We start from the raw sequence: 20,121 nt of genomic DNA, 5'->3' as shown, positions 1-20,121 counted from the left end.
TGTTGGGGGTAGAAATCTATACCACCATGATTGGATTAAACACGGTAGAAAGCTTATCTTCACCCGAAAACACAGCCATAGAACGAACGACCCTTGAAATTTGATTTAGTAATCTGATTGCACGCTATTTATTTATGTAAAATTACCGATTATTTTCGAAAGTCAGTCATCGAGTCAGTCCATATAATGAGGTAGAACTCCATCTGGTCAATATTAATAGACGAGATTTAAGGTGAACACTACCACGGTCTGACCGTAAAGGTGACCGTGAAGGTTTTTACACATCCACGGTCTGAGTCTGACATCCTTGGTTCGTGATGCTTCGTGATGTAATCGTAATTTCCTTTGCATGTATACACAGAAAAAAACCTGCCAAAACATAGGATTCAAACAGCCTCTACAGCTACTGGGCAACCTCGAACTGCCTCTACTACCGGGCAATCTCGATATTCTAGTTGGTTTGACACTGCTCTAGAATTGCAAGGGTCGTGGGTTCGAATCCCACCTTGGTAATATGCCTGTAATATTTTTTTCACAGGAATCGGGAAAGTACTGAGTACGCAATGTGCTAACACAGAATGAAACACACATCGAAGCACGGGTAAAAATGTTTTTTTTTTTATTAATATTTATTTCAGAAAACTCAGTTCATGGGTTGTTGTAAAGTTGTGTGTATAACTCCCAAGTTTAATGTTATAAACACATCGCTCAGACCATAGAGTAAGGACAAGTTCCTTATCGGTTTTAAAGAGCTATCCGGAAGCATCTAAATCACTTAACCAGATAGCAAGGCGTTAGGAGCTCATTAGCAATTCCTAGTATTCCCAGTCTGTAACGGGAACTCCACACAGTGACTACAGCTAGCAGTAGGCGTGGCCTAATCATCTGTTTATCTCTGACGTCAGCAGTTACTTTAACCAATCAGATATCTCTGGGTGAAAGTGGTCACCAACTAAGTCCTTGAGGGTTTTGAAGTCCCAGTGGATAGTTGTGTTAATTTCAGAAGATTGGCAAAGGATGTGGGTATAGCTTTAGAAGTAAGCTTCATGGTAGTAGTTTATAGCATCATTGCTTGGTGGTGAATGCGTCTTGCTCACTATTGATTAGTGAATTGAAAACAAGACAAAGTGACGAACGATCCTTCAACTGGAACAACTGAAGTAAAGGAGAAGAAGAGGGTCTACGTTTCATTGTACAAGGTAATGAAACTTACTTTTGTATTATACTAATTACACATACTTGCACCGCTGCCTTGAAGTTTATTGTTTTGCAAAGGTTTTTTTTTTTCGGAGTGAATAGTTCGACTGCCTTGAGCAAGGCTACGGATATTGTGGAAAACACAGTTTTTGCTCACATTTACAACAATATAAGTATACGTATGTATAAGCCTGTTGCCGGCCTGTAGATGCTATTTTTTCAAAGTGAAAGGTTTTCATAATTCCTAATTATTTAGGCAACACTTTATTTGTTCTTTTAAGCTTCCGATACAGAAAAACAAACGCAATGGTTTTGTACCTATGTCCATATTGTGTGTATTATCATTGCTCCATGGTATTATAATATTGAGTGTAGGCCTATGTTATGATGACACGGTAAACTGTTAGTTATAATTTCATATGCAGCATGCAAGGATTTGGTTATTTCCACCACGTGACACGCTAAAAGGGTCGAGAGGGGTGTTATTATGATTTCATGACTGGCAAAGGTCCAGAGTAAACTAGTTTCCAGTCTGTTCATTATAGCACCCACAGAGCACCGACCGATCCCATCTCTGTGCCGGCCGGCACTCCGCCGTGCCCTGTCGGTGCCTCGCTCGGGGCGTTACGGCCCCATCACCCACCCCCGAAACAACTCTGTCAAACCCATTACCCTTCCTCGGTAAATCTGATGATGATGACGATTTGACGATAGGTCTGGTGTTTTCCTTGAACCTTGTAAGGTCGTGTAGAAATATCCTCGAGCAAAAGGTTAGCAAAATGGTTACACTTAATTCCAGACGTCCCTAAAACCATGGAGGTAGAAAACCTTGATTTGCTGCGGCCAGAGGCACGAGTGGTTTTAGATATCAATTCCCGACAAATTTTCTTGGTTAATTTAGTTGGTTTGCCATCATTTTCATTCCACTACGTGATTTCAGACAGATTCAACCATGATTCAACTGTGCTTCCAAATAAACGGATGTAACTTTTGACGGACACGGCTCATGTTGTTAACATAGCAGGGACTCTACCCACCTGTTGTCATGTGACAAAACACCTGTTGTTGTTTAGTTTAATTTAACTCAGTTTATTGACGTGTAAAAAGACTTTTGATTATCAGCTATTGTATCTGCTTCGATGGGTTTGTTAATTGTTTTAAAAAGGGAGTTGTTTTCTGGGCGATTATCTAATCAGTGGTTGAATTGGTTTTTGTCATCATACCAGAGTAAATGAAGCATGTACTTGAGAGCATGGAGCAATAAACTAGATTGCTCCATGTTGAGAGTAACGACTTGGAACGTCTTAAGATAGTAGCTCGTTACCATACCTTCTTACGCCTTGGTCCGCTGGCTGTATTTTTTTGTTCGGTGTGCCATGATGCTTACATCACTACCCACACACACTATAGACTAGGCCCCTGTATTTACCCTCGAGGTGTGACGTCAGAGGTTCAGGCTACGCCCACACCGGCTTTATTGCTCCATGCTTACACCCGACACAAATCCATTCTAAACGCTTAGAAATAATTTTATTTTATCGAATTCATCATCATGTGTTTGTGATTAAAATCTTTAAACAATAACCTGATGTTTATTAGGCCTTATCATTTCTTCCTCCATGGCCTAATATTTTTAAGAATCAAGGCAAAACATGGATTGATTTACTAATACAACCTCTGAAAGCAAACTGTTTACAAGGGAAAACTTTTAAAACGAAAGTAGTTGGTCCACCGAGATGGTCATAATGTATTGTTTCTTTCATTTGAATCTAAACGCATTGCTGGTTGCGAGAGTGTACCAGCCTCCGATATCACTGGCAGCCATAGTCGTTGGCAAAATGGTGACGATAATGGGCGGTCACGGACCCCCGGATTGTCATTTAACGCTTGGGGATAATCTTCGCTTATCTTCATACCGTGGAACACACTTTGAAAACAAATGATTGTCATCAGAGGTACTATCCAGTAACCTTTGTGTAACATCCCCCGAAGCGGAAGATTGTGCTGGTTGATGAGCGTGAAGATGATGGGTCAAGATGGAGAGTCGTGACAAGTTTTCCTCCATCAGCGGCAATTTTTAGTTTAGTCATGGTGTCACCGTTGAGGAACTTAGTTTGGAGTCGTAGCTGCTCACTGTCTGTCGCCAGTTCATAAAAACTTCGTGGTTGTGCTTAATTTGTGTTTATTTGGCGGGAACGTGAATCTGTCCGCTCTATGGAGGCGAAAAGTTCAGCAGACGATACTTTTAGCATTCACACTTTTGGGTGGAAGGGGTTTTTAAATTCGAAAAGAAACGGAGGTTAATTGTGCAGCGACTGCCTTTACTGTCATGATCATTTTAGGTATGAAAGTCTTGCTTTGTCTTTCGTAAACCTTCTCAAAGTTTAACGGGGAAAAAGCACCACTTTATGCTCCCGTTCCATCTAACAAGGAGCCAAAACTTGGTAAAAACGCCCTCTATCAGCTTTACACACGAAGCCTCAACTTGGACGATCTCAAAAAACATGTGGTAAAGTATTTTTCCGCGTCTTCGCATCACTTGATTTGAGCATTTTGAGCGTCACTTTTAACTCTAAACAAGCTGCAGTGATGTTATTATAACCTATATTTTACCTTTTTATTATTATCTGCGTCATTTAAAGAGGTTGTAAAATATATTTTTGTGTGTGCTGTTTGTTAAAAGTTCTTTGAATTTTACCTGCACTACTCTGTTTACGACAGGTGGTACAATTAACCCCTACTTATAAAATGGTATAATCCGTTTAACCACAACTGACGAATGGATGTCGGAAGTTTGGTTTCCTCGCAGAAGGGTTCGTTACCTAGCCACATTTACCACTCTTTTAACCTACTTTGGGATTTGCAGTTACTGATTTCCTCTTCATATGGATCTTTGTAACATTTTGGAATAAGATGGAGGATAGAGTCGAAGTGTTTCAGTCAGAATTCTGGTGAGTTTGACGTGCATATGTGTGTGAACGAAGATGTGATTTTTGTGTTGGCTAAAAAAATACAACACTACACACCGACTGTTAAGCTCATTGACGCAATGAATGTTTTTAGGAATCCGTTTTTTCAACCTGCGAATTCTGATTCTTTGAATGAATGGCCGTGCTTAATTGTTTGACCATCCAATGTAAACATGTGTTGAGCTCTTCACAGAAACACGTCTTTAATAATTTGTCTGCAAATTGAGTGATTTATTTCGTATTTTTCTTGGTAGACACACCGACTGATTGTGAAACTGGCTGGACCGGGTACAAGGACTTAAATTGTCCGTGAAACAGGAGTAACCTGTGTGTGTGACTCAACGGTAAAGAACGCCTGAACAACCCACCAGCTTCGTTCATCAAACCATGATCAAACATTCCATCGTGGGACATTAAAAATCAAGTTTATTGTTTTAACTGAAACTATGCAGCAGATTAAACATTTCAACTGATGAAACATCAAGACTTTTTGTGAATGTGTTGAGATAGTTTTCCCGAAGATGAAGGTGACAGTAAGTTTTGGAGCGGTGCGAGTGGTGGTTCCGTGTGGGAGTGGAGACATTACTGTGACTGAATTGATGGACAAATCGGTACAAAGATACCGAAAAGCAACAGGCAGGGTAAGTCAAGTAGTTTTCAATTAATTATCATAGTTTTCCTGTAAACCACACCCAATACAATATTTTTTATAAACTTACAATCACTATTTTGAGTATCCTCATCATTTGATCAAATTGGAAAGAAAAGAGCTTGTCATATAATTATTGAATTCCACCAAGTTACCCTCAGTCCCTACTCCCAACATCCGTTGTCATTTCCATGTTCGTAGAAACGATAGGCGAGCAAACCTTGGAGTTCTGGAAGAGTATCCACAACCACTATTATTTTAGTAATATAGTATACTATTACCCAGTCCCCAACAAATATAGCTACCCAAATTTATACCACAGTTCTGCAACCTCGGAATACAAAGTTAGTTTTCTCAAGTCATGGTTTCCTCAAAAGCATTTTGGCGGGTAAAAATTGCCCCTACATGTACCTAATCATGGAGGTAAATTAAGCAAGACCACCAAATACCTTGCTACTGAGGTATGAAGAATATTTTATTGGGCATTGAACTTTTACCTGGGGTATTTGCGACAATAATCTCCTCCATTAAATCCATCCCATGTCTGGGATTGAAAGGTTAAAGGTGACTCGGAAGATTGACTGGATACAAGTTATGGTAATTGAGAGATCACAGGTCAAATGAATAAGTAACTGGCCAACAATGGTTTTGGTGAAATTACATGAATTGTTTCTACAGCTATTAATATCCTCTGGATTTACTCCTAGAACTATGATTATGAGAGGTTCGTTCTGTCGTCTCAACGAAGCGATAGCGGAATGAACCTCATAGTAATCTGGATTGACCTTAATACTGTGAAGTCATTTGGTGACTGAGTCAATTTTGCAGTAACTGTTTCCAATTTCCATCCGGAATTCCTAAAATGTTTTGTCAAATTTTGGAGATTCAGCAAGCCCCTAGGACTGTCTACAAAAGTTCAAAAGATACTCTATTTAAAGTTGTAACCTACCCTGTAACTTTCAGTAGACTGTGCTAGTCATGGCTTTGCACATACACACGTATGAAAAACAAAAATAGCTCAATCAAAGACTTTATTTGTCAATGAAATAAAATCTGATTTTTTTTAAATTCTAGCTTATAATACAAAAATTCAGAGCGCAATATGGTTGGGAGTTGGAACCAAGTTGGTCCTGAAGGTTTCACAGTTGCGTTTTAGAGAGCATTTGGACTATAAAAACGTTAACGAACCTATGAGTGTGTAGGGCCCAATAGGTCTAGTCTTCATTTCTTTGCCAACCTAATGACAAAGTTTTCTCATTAGTTTTTATACTGCAAACAAAAGTTAACAAGAAATTGTACAGACCAACAAGTTGATGTGAGTCAATTATGCATTGACCAGGGGTCAAAGTTAAGCTGTGAGTATGGTTGATTAGAACAGAGGTTGTTTGTTTCCACATTCAGACTAGACTATAACTCCCTTGTGACATCAGGCTAAGTGGATCTATTAACAAGCAAAGTCTACATTATTCCTTAATCTGGAGCCAATTTCACTCAAATTTAACAGCGATTGGCTTACAATTTGGCAGAAAATTTTACTCTGAAAGGGAAATTTCCTATTGTAGTAACATAGGCCTACAGTACGTTGAACAGCCTTAGTACATTTTCTTTTCCCACATCTGGTCCTAATTTCATGGCTCTGCTCACCGGGCCGTGGTGTAAGCAAACAATCTGGGCCCAATTTCATGGCTCTACTTACCGCCGAATTCCGCGCTTACGATCACGATTCCCCGCTTACGGGCAATAGTAGAATGCCTAGTAACGTTGAGTACGCACGCGCAGAAGCCAAAATTCATCGCTAACCCATGAAATACGCTTGCAGTAAGCACAGAATTCCCTGCTTCCGTAAGTGCCGATTCTGTGCTTCCAGTAAGCAGATCCATGAAGTTGAGGCAAGCTCTTACAGAAGCAGGGAATTCTGCATTGAAGCGTATTTCGCGAGTTTGCTTCAATTTTTGCCTTTGCGTGCGTAGTCCACATTATTACTAGGCATTCTTAACTCATATACCAAGCTGGCATGAAACTTGGCGCTCGCCCTGTAAGCGAAGAATGACGATCACAAGCGCAGAATTGAACGGTAAGCAGAGCCATGAAATTGGGCCCTGCTAAATCCACTGGTGTCATTTTATGCACTATTGAGCTTCAACTTAATAAACCAAATGAGTACAACCTCCACCATTGGTGTACTTTTTAATTACATTTTGCATGGTACATGTAACACATGTGTCTGATATTTTTTTAGTTGGGAACACAAAAATAATAAGGAGTAGGTTCTGCTTGAGCAGTGTTCACAGTTCAGTGGAAGGATTAACTTTGGAGAAATCTCTCTTCATGAAATAGCTCTCGGCAGGAATAAGAATTTTATTAAATCCTGTCTGCTGGATGCACAAACACCGTCAAGCATTTAGGTAATTTTTTAGCTTTCCTGTTATTTCTGAGTATGTACATGTTATAGAAACTTAAGGTAAATAATGTACAAATAGGCTAGTTGTACCAGGTTTTCACTGCTAGAACATATCCAACATGGTAAAACCAGGGCCTAATTTAATAGAGCTGTTTTTAAAGCAGATAATATTGCTGAACAGTTGTCTGCTAAGCAGAAATGAGCAGTATACCAGCAGTATACCAGTCACAAGTTGTACTTTTTGTGCTAGCAGCTCTATGAAATTGGCACAGGGCCCTTTTTTATAGAGCTGCTGAAAGCATACTTGAAGCTAAGCAAAACAAAATGATGCTAACTAGAACAAGGTTACCAGCCAAAGTACAATGTCACATATGTACAATTTTTTGACTGGCATCCTACTCAATATTGCTAAGCAGGGACATTTAAAGCAGCTCTACAAAATTGGGCCCAGAATTTGGAAACTAATCATTCAATTAAACCAAAGGACTGTGCAGATATTATTAGTTGTGAAAGATTTTACTTAAAACCAAACAGGCTGCAAGCAAGTGTGAATACTTGAATGAAAGAAAAGTAGACATTCCTTGTTTTGAATTGTTCAAAATCTTAAACCATGGTTGGTTGGGGTAAATGCTTGTTCCAGACTAAACAGCATTCTGCATCAACTGTGTTTTTTCCCACACTTTTACAGTTTGTCTCAGAACATCGACAACAAAGAAATGTAAACATAAAGAATTATTCTTAGGAATTTTTGTAAACAAAGTCACCAAGGTTATGTGAGGTCATTATTGGTGTTCACTACAAAGTATGCAGAGCTTGTTAGTCGATGGTCCATTGTACAGCAACTGTACATGTGGCACTACACATAATTGTGTAGGCTCGAGTGTACATAAATCTGAACTAGTGTAGTGAACACTAAAAAACAGTCATTGTTGGTTTACCATAAATTGCATTCCTCCATAGGTGTACCAGTGAACGCAATTAAAATCCATGTGTACTCAAACATATTTTATCTGTTTTAAAAATGATAAAACACATAAAGGCTGATCTTGATATTTTGTAAAGATTTGTACTTAATGCACACAATAAAGAAACAACACACACACACACACACACAAAAAGTACATCAACTGAGTAATTTGCAAGGCAAGACACATTTCATGTCTCTTGATATTTTGTAAAGATTTGTACTTAATGCACACAATAAAGAAACAACACACACACACACACACACAAAAAGTACATCAACTGAGTAATTTGCAAGGCAAGACACATTTCATGTCTTGGGCCTTCTAGGATGAAGTTGTGAATGTCAAATTGTTCACACATCTTAAACATGTAACAACAGGGTTCCTGAATACTATAAGCAGCTTTCCAATTACTTGCTACACCTTTTGGTCGATGATCAACCAAGCATTGCACCATCCCCAGGGTGTGTCCCATCCCATATCATGAGTCATCCAACCGAAGATGACTTATTAACATTCAACATCTTACATCTTCCTCCCTACGTTGTGTACGAGAAGAGGCTAGTTTACCATCTGTGGTTACTGGGCGTATGATGTGATCTCACCATGAGCTTGAGACATGTGCCAAGTCATTTGTCCTTCAGTGTTGCAAATTAATTGATGATGCAATATTGAGAGGTTCCGTTGTCAAAGCATCATCATTCATACAGACCTTGAGTTTCGTTCTTGAAGGGGCGCAGCAAATTTTTTTTCTGGTAAGGGGTACTCTGTGAGGAAAATGTAATTTGTATTGGAACTTTGCAAAGGGCACCACTACAAGGCACCAAAGCCCTTTTTCAAAAACCAATTGCCCCGTGTTAACTGTTGTAATAGGTGCATACTGGTCTAGCTAGCGACTTAACTTGAGTGCTACATGTAGCTAGACCAGCATGCGCTCATTCATTTCCTACAGCAGGCATACTGAGTATTGATATTAGGTCTACAGCAATGCTGTTGGTGCTGTGGATTAATTTGAGGCAATGTTTTTCAGATTCTTGAGAAACCTTGAATATATGATGGTTGAGACTGTTGCTTAGTCCTGTCTTATTCAAAACTACCTGTTTTTTTTAAGACTAAAGATTAAATGTGTTTTTAAAAACCTTTAAGTTTATATTCCTACTGGTAGCCATTCCCAGGGTTGCCACTTATCAGGGTAGGACCAGCATTTTATTTCATCTCATCTCCATTTCAATAATGTTGGATGTAGATAATTACCATGGAACTATAATATTACTATCCGTGTACGTGTAGGTTAGACCATAGTGGTCCTTTCTGTATTGGTTTCATGGTTTGATTTGACTCACGTACCGTAGTGGTTTCCTGTTATTACACAGCTGGCTGTATGAAACTGATACTCTCTGTAAATGCTAATAATGAAATGGCTAAGTACCATACAAAACGATGTTAGGAAATTGACATTTACTGTACATTATATATATTATTAGAATACTTAAAAGTTTGTTTCTTGAAACGATGAGCCGACACAGTTATACAAGTAGTAGACAACGTAGTTATTTTTCAACCAGGGTTTTTAGAATTGGACTTGCCAACTGACCTTGCATTGTTTTGTTTTTGTTGAGTTAGTGCGGTTTATGAAAATGAGCACAATATTCTTTTGTGTTTGCGTTGGGTTGGCGAGATTAGAATTGAATGTTTCTTTGTTATTTGAATCAATGGATATTGGAACAAATCTATAGAATGCACCTGCTGTGTTTGCCTTCACTGGGCTGGGAACGTCAAAGTTGTACGTGGGTCACAGTCAAACTACTGCTCTAATTATGTATTATTTCTTACTTGGTCTAGACTATAAGGGCCGCCAACATAGGGCTACTACATGTAGTATTACTACATTAGATTATAGATAGCTCAGTTGGTAGAGCGCCGACACGTTAAACCAGACCTCGTGTGTTCAAGCCCCTCCCAAGTAAATTTGTCTTTAGTTCAAACCCAAATCATTCAAAATTTACCCAGTCAGTTTTTCCTTGTGGTTTATTATTTGATATCTTGGTGTAGACTACTTTACAATTTGTTCAAGAATATGAATCAATATTGTATGGGCATTAAGAAGAGAAAGGATCTGGAGAGAAACAGGCATGCAACTCTTCCGCGGAATTCCGCGTTTAAAAAAGAATGACATTCAAATATAAATTTAAAAAACATAATAAACCTCAACATTTTCTAGGGTACCATTGTGGGTCTCATGTCCCGTGGCGTTTCGGCTGCCTCGCTCCGCACTTGTGTTTTGCCTTTGAAGATTTTCCTCTCTTTTTTTTTACGGGCAGTTGCATACCTGGAGAAGTCTCAATTTGGTCCAAGCAAAAAAAAAAATTTTGTTTTAATATCCCTGGACTTTAACTTTGAACGCTCAACAAGGGGCACTGCAGTTTTCCTCTGGTGAGCCTTAAGGGACATCCTTTAGGAAAATGTCAAGTTATATTTGATTTTTGCAAAGGGCACCTAAGCAAAAGCACCTGGCTGTGCACCACAGCAATGGGGGCTCAGCAATGCTGGGCCCAATTTCATGGCTCTGCTTACCGCCGATTTCTGCGCTTACGATCACGATTCCACGCTTACGTGCAAGCGCCGAATTTCTGCGCTAGCCTTGTAAGCCTAGAATACCTAGTAACGGGGAGTACGCACCTGCAGAAGCCAAAATTCGCCGCTAACCCGTTAAATACGCTTGCCGATAGCACAGAATTCCCTGCTTCCGTAAGCACCGATTCTGTGCTTACTGTAAGCAGAGCCATGAAATTGGGCCCTGGTGCTCGGGGTTAACTGAAGGCCTGATAGGGCAGTTGATGTGAATGCTTAAATTCACATCAGTTGAAATGGTTTGCTGTGTGTCCTGCATAATAAGCCCTCTAAGCCTCTATGCTAGAGCTACACCAGGAAACAAGAAGTAATTCAGGATGCAGTTGGCGTTTAATCACTTCCTGTTCTTTACAATACTTAGTAAAATATTATGAGAAGGAAGCAAAAAACCTGTCCAGCCTTTTTGTTTATTGAAGAGGGCGACTAAAATAAGCAATTTGCAATCCCATAGTGTTATACACATCTGCTCTTTTTAATAGTTTTGTAGCAATGACCTCAGTAATTGTCCATTCTGTCCTTTCTCGTTAGTCAACTATGTCAGTAATTTAATTCCTGTGCAGTTTTAAATATTTATAAGGGGTTTATGTAAAACAATTTAGTGGGCTTTTTAATTGCATAATGCAATATTAAAGGCAGTGGATACTTTTGGTAATTACTCAAAATAATAGTAAGCATAAAACATTACTTAGTTACGAGTAATGGGGAGAGGTTGATAGTATAAAACATTGTGAGAAACGGCTCCCTCTGAAGTAACGTAGTTTCGAGAAAGAAGTAATTTTGAATGAATTTGATTTCGAGGTCTCAGATTTAGAATTTGAGGTCTCGAAATCAAGCATTTGAAAGCCCACAACTTTGTGTGACAAGGGTGTTTTTTCTTTCATTATTATCTCGCAACTTCGACTACCAATTGAGCTCAAATTTTCACAGGTTTGTTATTTTATGCATTTAGTTGAGATACACTAAGTGAGAAGACTGGTCTTTGATAGTTAATATCAATAGTGTCCAGTGTCTTTAAGAACCAGATAATGGTTTTTTACTGTAATCCTGTGTTTTCATAAGAGCGGTAGTCTTTGAACGAGGAAGAAGTCTTGCAAGATAGTTGCGAGAGAGCTCGTTCGCTATCAATGCAACAGCACTTTAACGACTTGTCCACAAGTCTAGGGAAGGAGTGGTTTGCCTTATTAGGAAGTCTTTATCACCTCTGGATATTGATTAACTGTAGTCTTGCATACAGGTTTGTGATATGAACAATTTTAATTAGACTATAATAAGACAAGAAAGAACTCTTACTAGCTGTTTCACTTTCACTGCGACAGATATTTACGACTTGTCCACAAGTCTAGGGAAGAAGCGGTTTGCTTTTATGAGGAAGTCTTTGTCATCTGAGGATATTGATTAACTGTAGGCTTGCACACAGGTTTGTGATACGCAAGATTTTTATTAGACTATAATAAGACAAGAAAGAAGTCTTACTAGACATCTTATCATTGAGTATTTCAACGGTGGAGACTTTTGATTGAAGATGGTTGTTTCTTTTTTTACATTCATTTGATCGAAGATGGTTGGTTTCTTTTCTTACATTAGAGGTTGTAAGACCTTTCATGTGCTCAAGTAATCAAACCACCCGACCCTCCCTTTTCCTTTAATCAATCATGCTCTTTGCTCAGTACTGCTGAATCCATCACTAGAAGCTAGCTATGAGGTCATCCAAGGTCAGAGGTCATCCGGGTTGTCTTTGGGTTTTGCTGGTGCTTTCAGATGTTTATATTGCAGCATGAGATCGAAATTTATGAGGATAAATATTTACATTTACAATGTGCAGGTATTATTGCGGACTGCCTGTTTTTTTGCAATAGTATGAAGAAGAAAAATTTGATGTAAATAATTTAAAAACTAAAAGCAACATCTGTCTGAAATGAAAATACATTTTTTTATTAATTTTCTTAAAATACCTGAACCAGATTGAATTTATTGTTTATGAGACTGACACTGAGAGTTATCACCAAAAATGGAGCAAAATCAGAGCATGGATGAAGAGTTCTGTCTCCTCCATGGTGAGAGTATAAATTTTATGAGAACAATCTTCTTGACATCAGTTTCTTCCTAGATGTGGTTTAGAGACACTGGACACCTTTGATAATTGTCAAAGACCAGCCTTCTCACTTGGTGTATCTCCACATATATGCATAAAATAACAAACCTGTGAAAATTTGAACTTGATTGATCGTCGAAGTGGTCACCCTTGTCATACGAAGTTGTGTCTTTTAAGATGCTTGATATCGGGACCTCAAAATCTACTCTGAGGTCTCAAAATCAAATTCGTGGAAAGTTACTTCTTACTCGAAAACTACGCTACTAAGAGGGAGCCGTTTCACACACAATTATTTTGAGTAATTACCAACAATGTCCAGTGCCTTTAATTAACTGTTTGTTCAAACCATTTTTTTTAAAGTCACCTGGAAGTGGTATTTTTTCAAAATAAAGCTTTTGTCACTAATATATGTGTTTTGATGAGTGGAATGTGAATAAACAGTTAACTAAGGTTTAAAAAAATCAGTTCTTATGTTATTTACAAATTTAAGAGTAGACCCCGACCCGAGAGGGCGCTGTTCGTGACGTCAATCGTGGCAAACTTTGTTTGTAATGCGTAGAGTAAACACAATTGCAAAGTACATGTACGGACCAAGTCGTGAGTTTGTACGTTTTAAAAAAAATTTGTTTTTTTGTTTTTTTCCGGCAATGCCGACCAGGTGTATTGCTGCTGAATGCAGAAAAACACCTTTTGAAATGTACCAACTCACGACTTGGACGTACATGTACTTTGCACGTGTGTTTACTATACGCATTGCAGGCAAAATCTGCCTCGATTGACGTCACAAAAGGGGTAGGCGGAGTCAGCCCCCCAAACAACTTTATATAGTTTTTAAACATATAAATCGTGCCAAACAATTACTAAAAAAATTGTTTTATTGTTTGTAAGCAGTATACTCTTATGTTTGAAAGAAAAAAAATCTATTTCCAGGTGACTTTAAGCCTTCACAGAAGAGGCATCATTACAAGCCCCATGTCTGACCTTTTTGTTTACGCTGCCCTTTCCAGTAACTAATTATTTCTCTAATTTCTAAAATAAACAATTATCAGTCCAAGGGTGGAAACCATTTGGTTCTAAACCACAAAGTGACAAATACAGGGTGTGATGATACATTAATTAACAATCTATTGATTACAGTACATTGTTGATTTATTTACATTGTTGAGACCAACCCTTATGTATCAATATTGAATGTTAATTATACACCGTACACCAGGGAGGTATTTTCAAGGAATGTTGGAAAGATAAGAATGGAATTCTGGATCACAAACAGATTCATGAATTCAATAATAAAGCTATGTGATGTGAGCAGGCCTTAAATTCAAGGCACTGGACATCATTGGTAATTACTCTAAATAATTGTTAGCATAAACAAATTACTTGGTAGCGAGCAATGAAGAGCTTTTAATAGTACACAACAGTGTGAGAAACAGTTCCCTCTGAAATAATGTAGTTTTTGAGGAGGTAATTTTTCACTCAAATATTTTTAAAAGACTTCAGGCCTGAAGCCATTCTCAGGCATCTGAAAACCAACAAGGGTGTCTTTTCTTTCATTGTTAGTCTCTTGCAACTTCAATGACCAATTGGGTCAAAATGTTCACAGTTGTTATTTTATAAATGCATTATGTTGAGATACATAAAGTGACAATTACCAAAGGTGTCCAGGGGTGGATTTCACAAAGAGTTCAGTTAGGACTAGTCTTATCTCGAGTTAGGACCAGTTACTCGTCCTAACTTAGGACTATCCATGCAATTTGTATATCTCCTAGAGTCCTAACTCTTTGTGAAATCGACCCCCATGCCTTTAACACAGGGCACCCACAGCGATTGCTGTTGTGCCCTTTGTATGGATCTGCTCTAATTGATATTTCACACATCATTGAAAATGCCTGACATCAAATAGCTCAAAGGTATCAAATGTAATAACAAATGTTTCTATATGTAGGGGGTAGCAGACCTTATAGTTCATGGAGGCAGCAAAGGCAGGCAGCGAAGTTGCTGCCATGCCCCTTGGAATTGCCTCGGTGCCTTTCAAATGCTTACACAGTAGAATTTTTCAATTTCCTCGATAGGATGCCCCTTACCGAGGAGAAAATGCCTCTTGTCCTTTCAAAAACGAAGCATACCCTGCTGGGATAGAAAAACTTTAACATGGTCACACTTACAAAGAAACTAAGGTATGGTTGGTGACTGATAATACACCTTTACAAACATACATTTTTAAAATTTTGACCCCCATAAAAGGCCGACGTGTTAGTCGACGAGGTAAAAGGAAAACCACGCAATTTCGAGGCATGTTTGTGTGGATCATTGTATTCTACTTTTACAACATCTTTCTACCCATATGCATTTTATAAAAAACGGTTACAAACGCTTTTCAAAGACCAACTCGACCGATCCAAGGCAACGTGTTCCTTTAAGCACACTTTCATATAATCCAGAACGATCTGATTCTGTAAACCACCTGTCATCAGTTGTTGGCCTTAGCCAAAATATTTAAATCCCCCATCCTGAAATGTCTCGTTGGTAGAACCATCGAGGGAGACTAAACAGGAATAAGAACTGGATTTCCCTTGACTACCTACTCAATCTGTCTGAAGGTTTTAATGAAACTGCATGATTGAAAAACTAGTGGCATACTTTAACATTCAGAGCTCAATGTCATAAAGCTGCTAAGCAAACAATTCTGCTTAGCAAATACCTTGGCTAACCAGTCACAGCAACGGTAAACAGGAACAGCATTTCCACTGACTTTCTATACTAAATCTGTCTGTCTAAATTTTTTGTTTTTGTTACGTGAAACTACATGATTGAAAAACCACTAACGTACTTTAACATTTGCTGAGTATATACAAACTTTCAGAAAGATAGGTTATTGCAGTGATGGATTCTGAAACCCAATTATTTAGCACCTTGTAAGGGTTTACAATTAGGTGCTACGGCGCATATAGCAGCCACAGCCAGGAACACCTGGGCGAACCCCTTCTCTTTTCGATAAGTGCACTGGGTTCTTTTACATGCGTTACACAACACATGGTACAACCTTGCTCTGTGGTACAACAAAGTAGAAAACTTGTTTTGTACAATATATGCAGGCCAATTGTATTAAATCCATGATTGAAAGTATGATTGAAAGAATGGTTTTAAAACGCGATAATTATCCGCACTTTAAAATATTCTGAATATTACCGTTCATTTATGAGACAGCCTATCAATAAGGCTTGTCCCCAACTGTAAAATGCCAATGAACATTAAAAACTCCGCAGAGCAACCGTACGTAAAATATCTGCCAGTTTGACCTTAGAGGTCACTGACCCTAGGTCATTGTCAATTGTAAGGTCCTTCAGGAGCCTTGTAATTTGTAAATGTTTCATTTCTTCTGATTTATGATTTGAATTTATGGTGAACTGTCGAAGCCTTCCCATAACTTGTTTCAACAGTAAGGCTGCACAATCATCACTTTTTACAAAGTTTAACAACGTGTTAAATTTAGAGTAATAAATTAGTGGCTGACATGAAATCAAGGTAGTATTCTACTATTCTTGACAATCAAACTACTCAAAAACAAAGTAGTGTTAGCCCAGTTATTTGAGGACTGAATCACAAGGGTCCCTGAACAAGGACAAGTGACTGAAAATAAAGGCATCGGTTTTCTTCCTTTCCAAAAATGCTTGGACAAGTAAAGATTGTTAGACTAGAAAACTGTGGCGAATCCAGGCCTTGAACTTCGCTCTTTGAAGGCAGTGGACACCATTGGTTATTACTCAAAATAATTATAATCACAAAACCTTACTTGGTAACGAGTAATGGGGAGAGGTTGATTGTGAGAAACGGCTCCATTGTGAGAAACGGCTCCCTCTGAAGTGACGTAGTTTTCGAGAAAGAAGGAATTTTCCGTGTATTTGATTTCGAGACCTCAGATTTAGAATTTGAGGTCTGGAAATCACGCTTCTGAAAGCACACAACTTGTGTGACAAGGTGTTTTTTTCTTTCATTATTATCTCGCAACTTCGACGAACAATTGAGCCCAAATTTTCACAGGTTTTTTAATTTATGCATATGTTGAGATACACCAAGTGAGAGGACTGGTCTTTGACATTTACCAATAGTGTCCAATGTCTCTATAAGAATGTTGAGATACACCAAGCGAGGAGACTGGTCTTTGACAATTACCACTAGTGTCCAGTGTCTTTAAGGGGCACAGCAATTTTCCTGTGGTAAGGGGCACCTCAGTGAGGACAATGTAAGTTTGTATCGGAACCTTGCAGAGGGCCCCACAGCAAAAGGACATGGCCCCATGATGTGAGTGCCTTTTATTTCACTTGTTTCAAGGCCTGCACATGTCCAATTTCTGTTTACAAAATGTCACACCCTTAATTAAAAAAGAGAAACAGTTCTTACCTTCAAGATGCTGTTTATGGTCATTACAGGATTTCTGGGACCATAAATACAAGCCACATGGCTCCAGATAAATAAGCTTTCTAGAGGTGGGGGATGGGCGGGGGGGGGGGGGGGGGTAGGGGTACATGTAGTAAGACCACCTACAGTGTGAAATAGTTATTTAATGTTTTATTCAGGGCCTTAAAGGCCCTGGGGTGGGTTTCACAAAGAGTTAGGACTAGTCTTATCTTGAGTTAGGACGAGTTAGTAGTCCTAACTTAGGACTAGCTGTATGTTTCTGATATCTCTTAAGAATAGTCCTAAGTTAGGACTAGTCCTAACTCTTTGTGAAATCGACCCCTGGACACCTTTGGTAATTGTGGAAGACCAGCATTCTCACTTGGTGTATCTCAACATAAAATAAAACAACCTTAGAAAATATGGACTCAATTGGTCATCAAAGTTGCAAGATTATAATGGAAGAAAAACCACCCTTGTCGCACGAAGTTGTGTGCTTTCAGATTCTTTGAATTCAAGACCTCAGCTGAGGTCTCTTATTCAATTCAAATATTATCTTAGTGAGAAATTACTTTGTTCTCAAAAACTGCGTCACTGAAAGAGGGAGCCGTTTCTCACAATGTTTTATACTATCAACAGCTCTCCATTGCTCTTTAACGAGTAAGTTTTTCTGCTAACAATAATTTTAAGTAATACCAATAGTGTCCAGTGCCTTTAAAACATAAAAGCAAATGGCCTGAGTTTTTTCATTTTATACTACATGAAAATTTTCCAATATTAAACAGCTGTCTCATGGACTGTTTGTGTTAAAGCATGGTTAGAGTCAAGAAATAAAGCTAAGAAATAATAAAAATAAAACACAAATGGTTTCTTTTCTTTCTCGAGCTACAGTTATGTTTCAGAAGTGTTGAAAATGGTACAACATAATAAGCATACACTGTACCACATAGACGAGCCTGAAATCAAACAGCCTGTGCTGTGAGTTAAATCCATCCTTAATTACTTTCACACATTATTCATCAACGCACAACTGATCATTTTAATATTGCAGTCTACAATAACAAGAACTATGTAAAACCTTTCAATGAACTTTCATTGCGTGTATGCACTTGGTCCTGCATTATTGTGTGATGTAGAGTAGACTCTTTGCAATGCAGACATAATTCAATCCTTTGACATTTACCTGTACCATTGACAGCTGGATGTCCTTCTTCAACTGTCATTTTTAACACTCGGGAGTTGTTCTGGGGCAATGGTTGCAGTTTTGCATGTCAGATGCATCCATTGGACTCTTTGTTTTTTAGCCATTCACAAAGTTATAAATTGTGTGTCCGATATGTCTTTCTACACTGTGTAATCACATTGTTTCTTAAATAGTATGGCCTACAATACTATCAACAGCTTGAAATTAAAAGGGCCTTTGGGATATAGAATCAGTGGGTACAGAATTCTACAGTGTTGTATTTTATTATCAATGCGACGCCTTTTAGTAACTTCAGGCATTCGAGCATGAAACTAGGTTTTATTTTTGCTTCTTCTCACCCATACTCTTTGTTGAGGATAAGATGTAGGCCTTCTGTATGTAGCCTATGTACATGTAGAACAAGAGCCATTTCAACAACTTGAATCCTTGTACTGCATCTCTTTGGAACTCCTTCACTGGTGCATGTTTCCCTCCATCCTACGATCTAAACGGTTTTCAGAGGAATATCAAATCCCCGGAGCTATTTTTATCTTACTTATTTCTTGTAGCCCCTCAACAAGACTGTTTTATGTTAACAATTATTTTGAGTAATTACCAAAAGTGTCCACTGCCTTTAAAGGCAGTGGACACTATTGGTAATTACTCAAAATAATTGTTAGCATAAAAACTTACTTGGTAACGAGTAATGGGGAGAGGTTGATAGTATAAAACATTGTGAGAAGTGACTTCCTCTGAAGTATCGTAGATTTTGAGAAAGAAGTAATTTTCAACTTAAATATTTGAATTTGATTTTTAGACCTCAGAAATAGATTTTGAGGTCTCGAATTCAAGCATCTGAAAACACACAACTTCGTGTGACAAGGTTTTTTTTTCTTCTATTTTTATTATTATCTCGCAACTTCAGTGACCAACTGTTTAAAATTTTCCCAGGTTTGTTATTTTGTGCATATGTTGAGATACAGCAAGTGAGAAGAATGGTCTTTGACAATTACCAATAGTGTCCACGGCCTTTAAAGCATTGTTTGGGGGTGTGCTTGCCCTCTTAAAAACGAAGCATACAGGCCTGTAACTGGCTTTATGAAATTGGGCTCAGGTGGATATGTGTTGCATGCTCTAACCATGAGGAAAAGCTTGTTCACATCCTAATCACAAGAGACAACCTGTATGCCAACATCCACTAGTCCTAGATCCTCTGGATTGGTCTTTGAACTCAAGACTCTCAACAGCTGTCTTGATCGGAAGTCTCAAGCCACCAGCCTAGAGTCAAAGGCTTCTTACATCCCTTATTTACCACATCCCACATGCTGACTGGCCTTCCAGCCCCTTCATCATTCTGCTCAATTAAAACACATTGTTGCCATTGTTTCAGGGACATTTTGATTACATCTCATCCTTGATTTGTTGCTTGATTGTGGACTGGGAGTCTTTAAGGTCTTTAAGATGTACACCTGGGATGGCTGAGATCAATGGTAAACTATTAAAAGATAACTAGATGTTGATGGGTCCATTACAAACTGGTGCCCTGAAATCTCAGAGGTATTTAAATTTGGATCAATAGGCGGAGCTTGTGCTTTTGGATTGGGGATGGCAACTGGTATCATTTATGTTGGGGTTC

At 38.5% G+C, this 20,121-nt stretch overlaps 1 protein-coding gene across 5 annotated transcripts in view; it reads left to right on the top strand.

Moving 5' to 3' along the window:
• The first annotated feature begins 1,056 nt into the window (after positions 1-1,056).
• Positions 1,057-20,121, top strand: part of LOC139948592 (partitioning defective 3 homolog) — a 91,674-nt gene continuing 72,609 nt past the window's right edge. For 3 of the 5 annotated variants that reach the window (XM_071946768.1, XM_071946769.1, XM_071946765.1), the window contains exons 1-2: positions 3,984-4,148; positions 4,421-4,807. In XM_071946768.1, the coding sequence (XP_071802869.1) occupies positions 4,688-4,807 (120 nt within the window). In that variant the 5' untranslated portion in view covers positions 3,984-4,148; positions 4,421-4,687. Of the gene's footprint in view, positions 1,200-3,963; positions 4,149-4,420; positions 4,808-20,121 lie in introns of those variants that run through there. The other 2 variants (XM_071946767.1, XM_071946766.1) reach the window with 2 other exon arrangements.

The sequence above is a fragment of the Asterias amurensis genome, chromosome 16, assembly GCF_032118995.1.
Source record: "Asterias amurensis chromosome 16, ASM3211899v1".
Classification (NCBI taxonomy): domain Eukaryota; kingdom Metazoa; phylum Echinodermata; class Asteroidea; order Forcipulatida; family Asteriidae; genus Asterias; species Asterias amurensis.
This window is presented reverse-complemented; position numbering and strand designations above follow the sequence as displayed.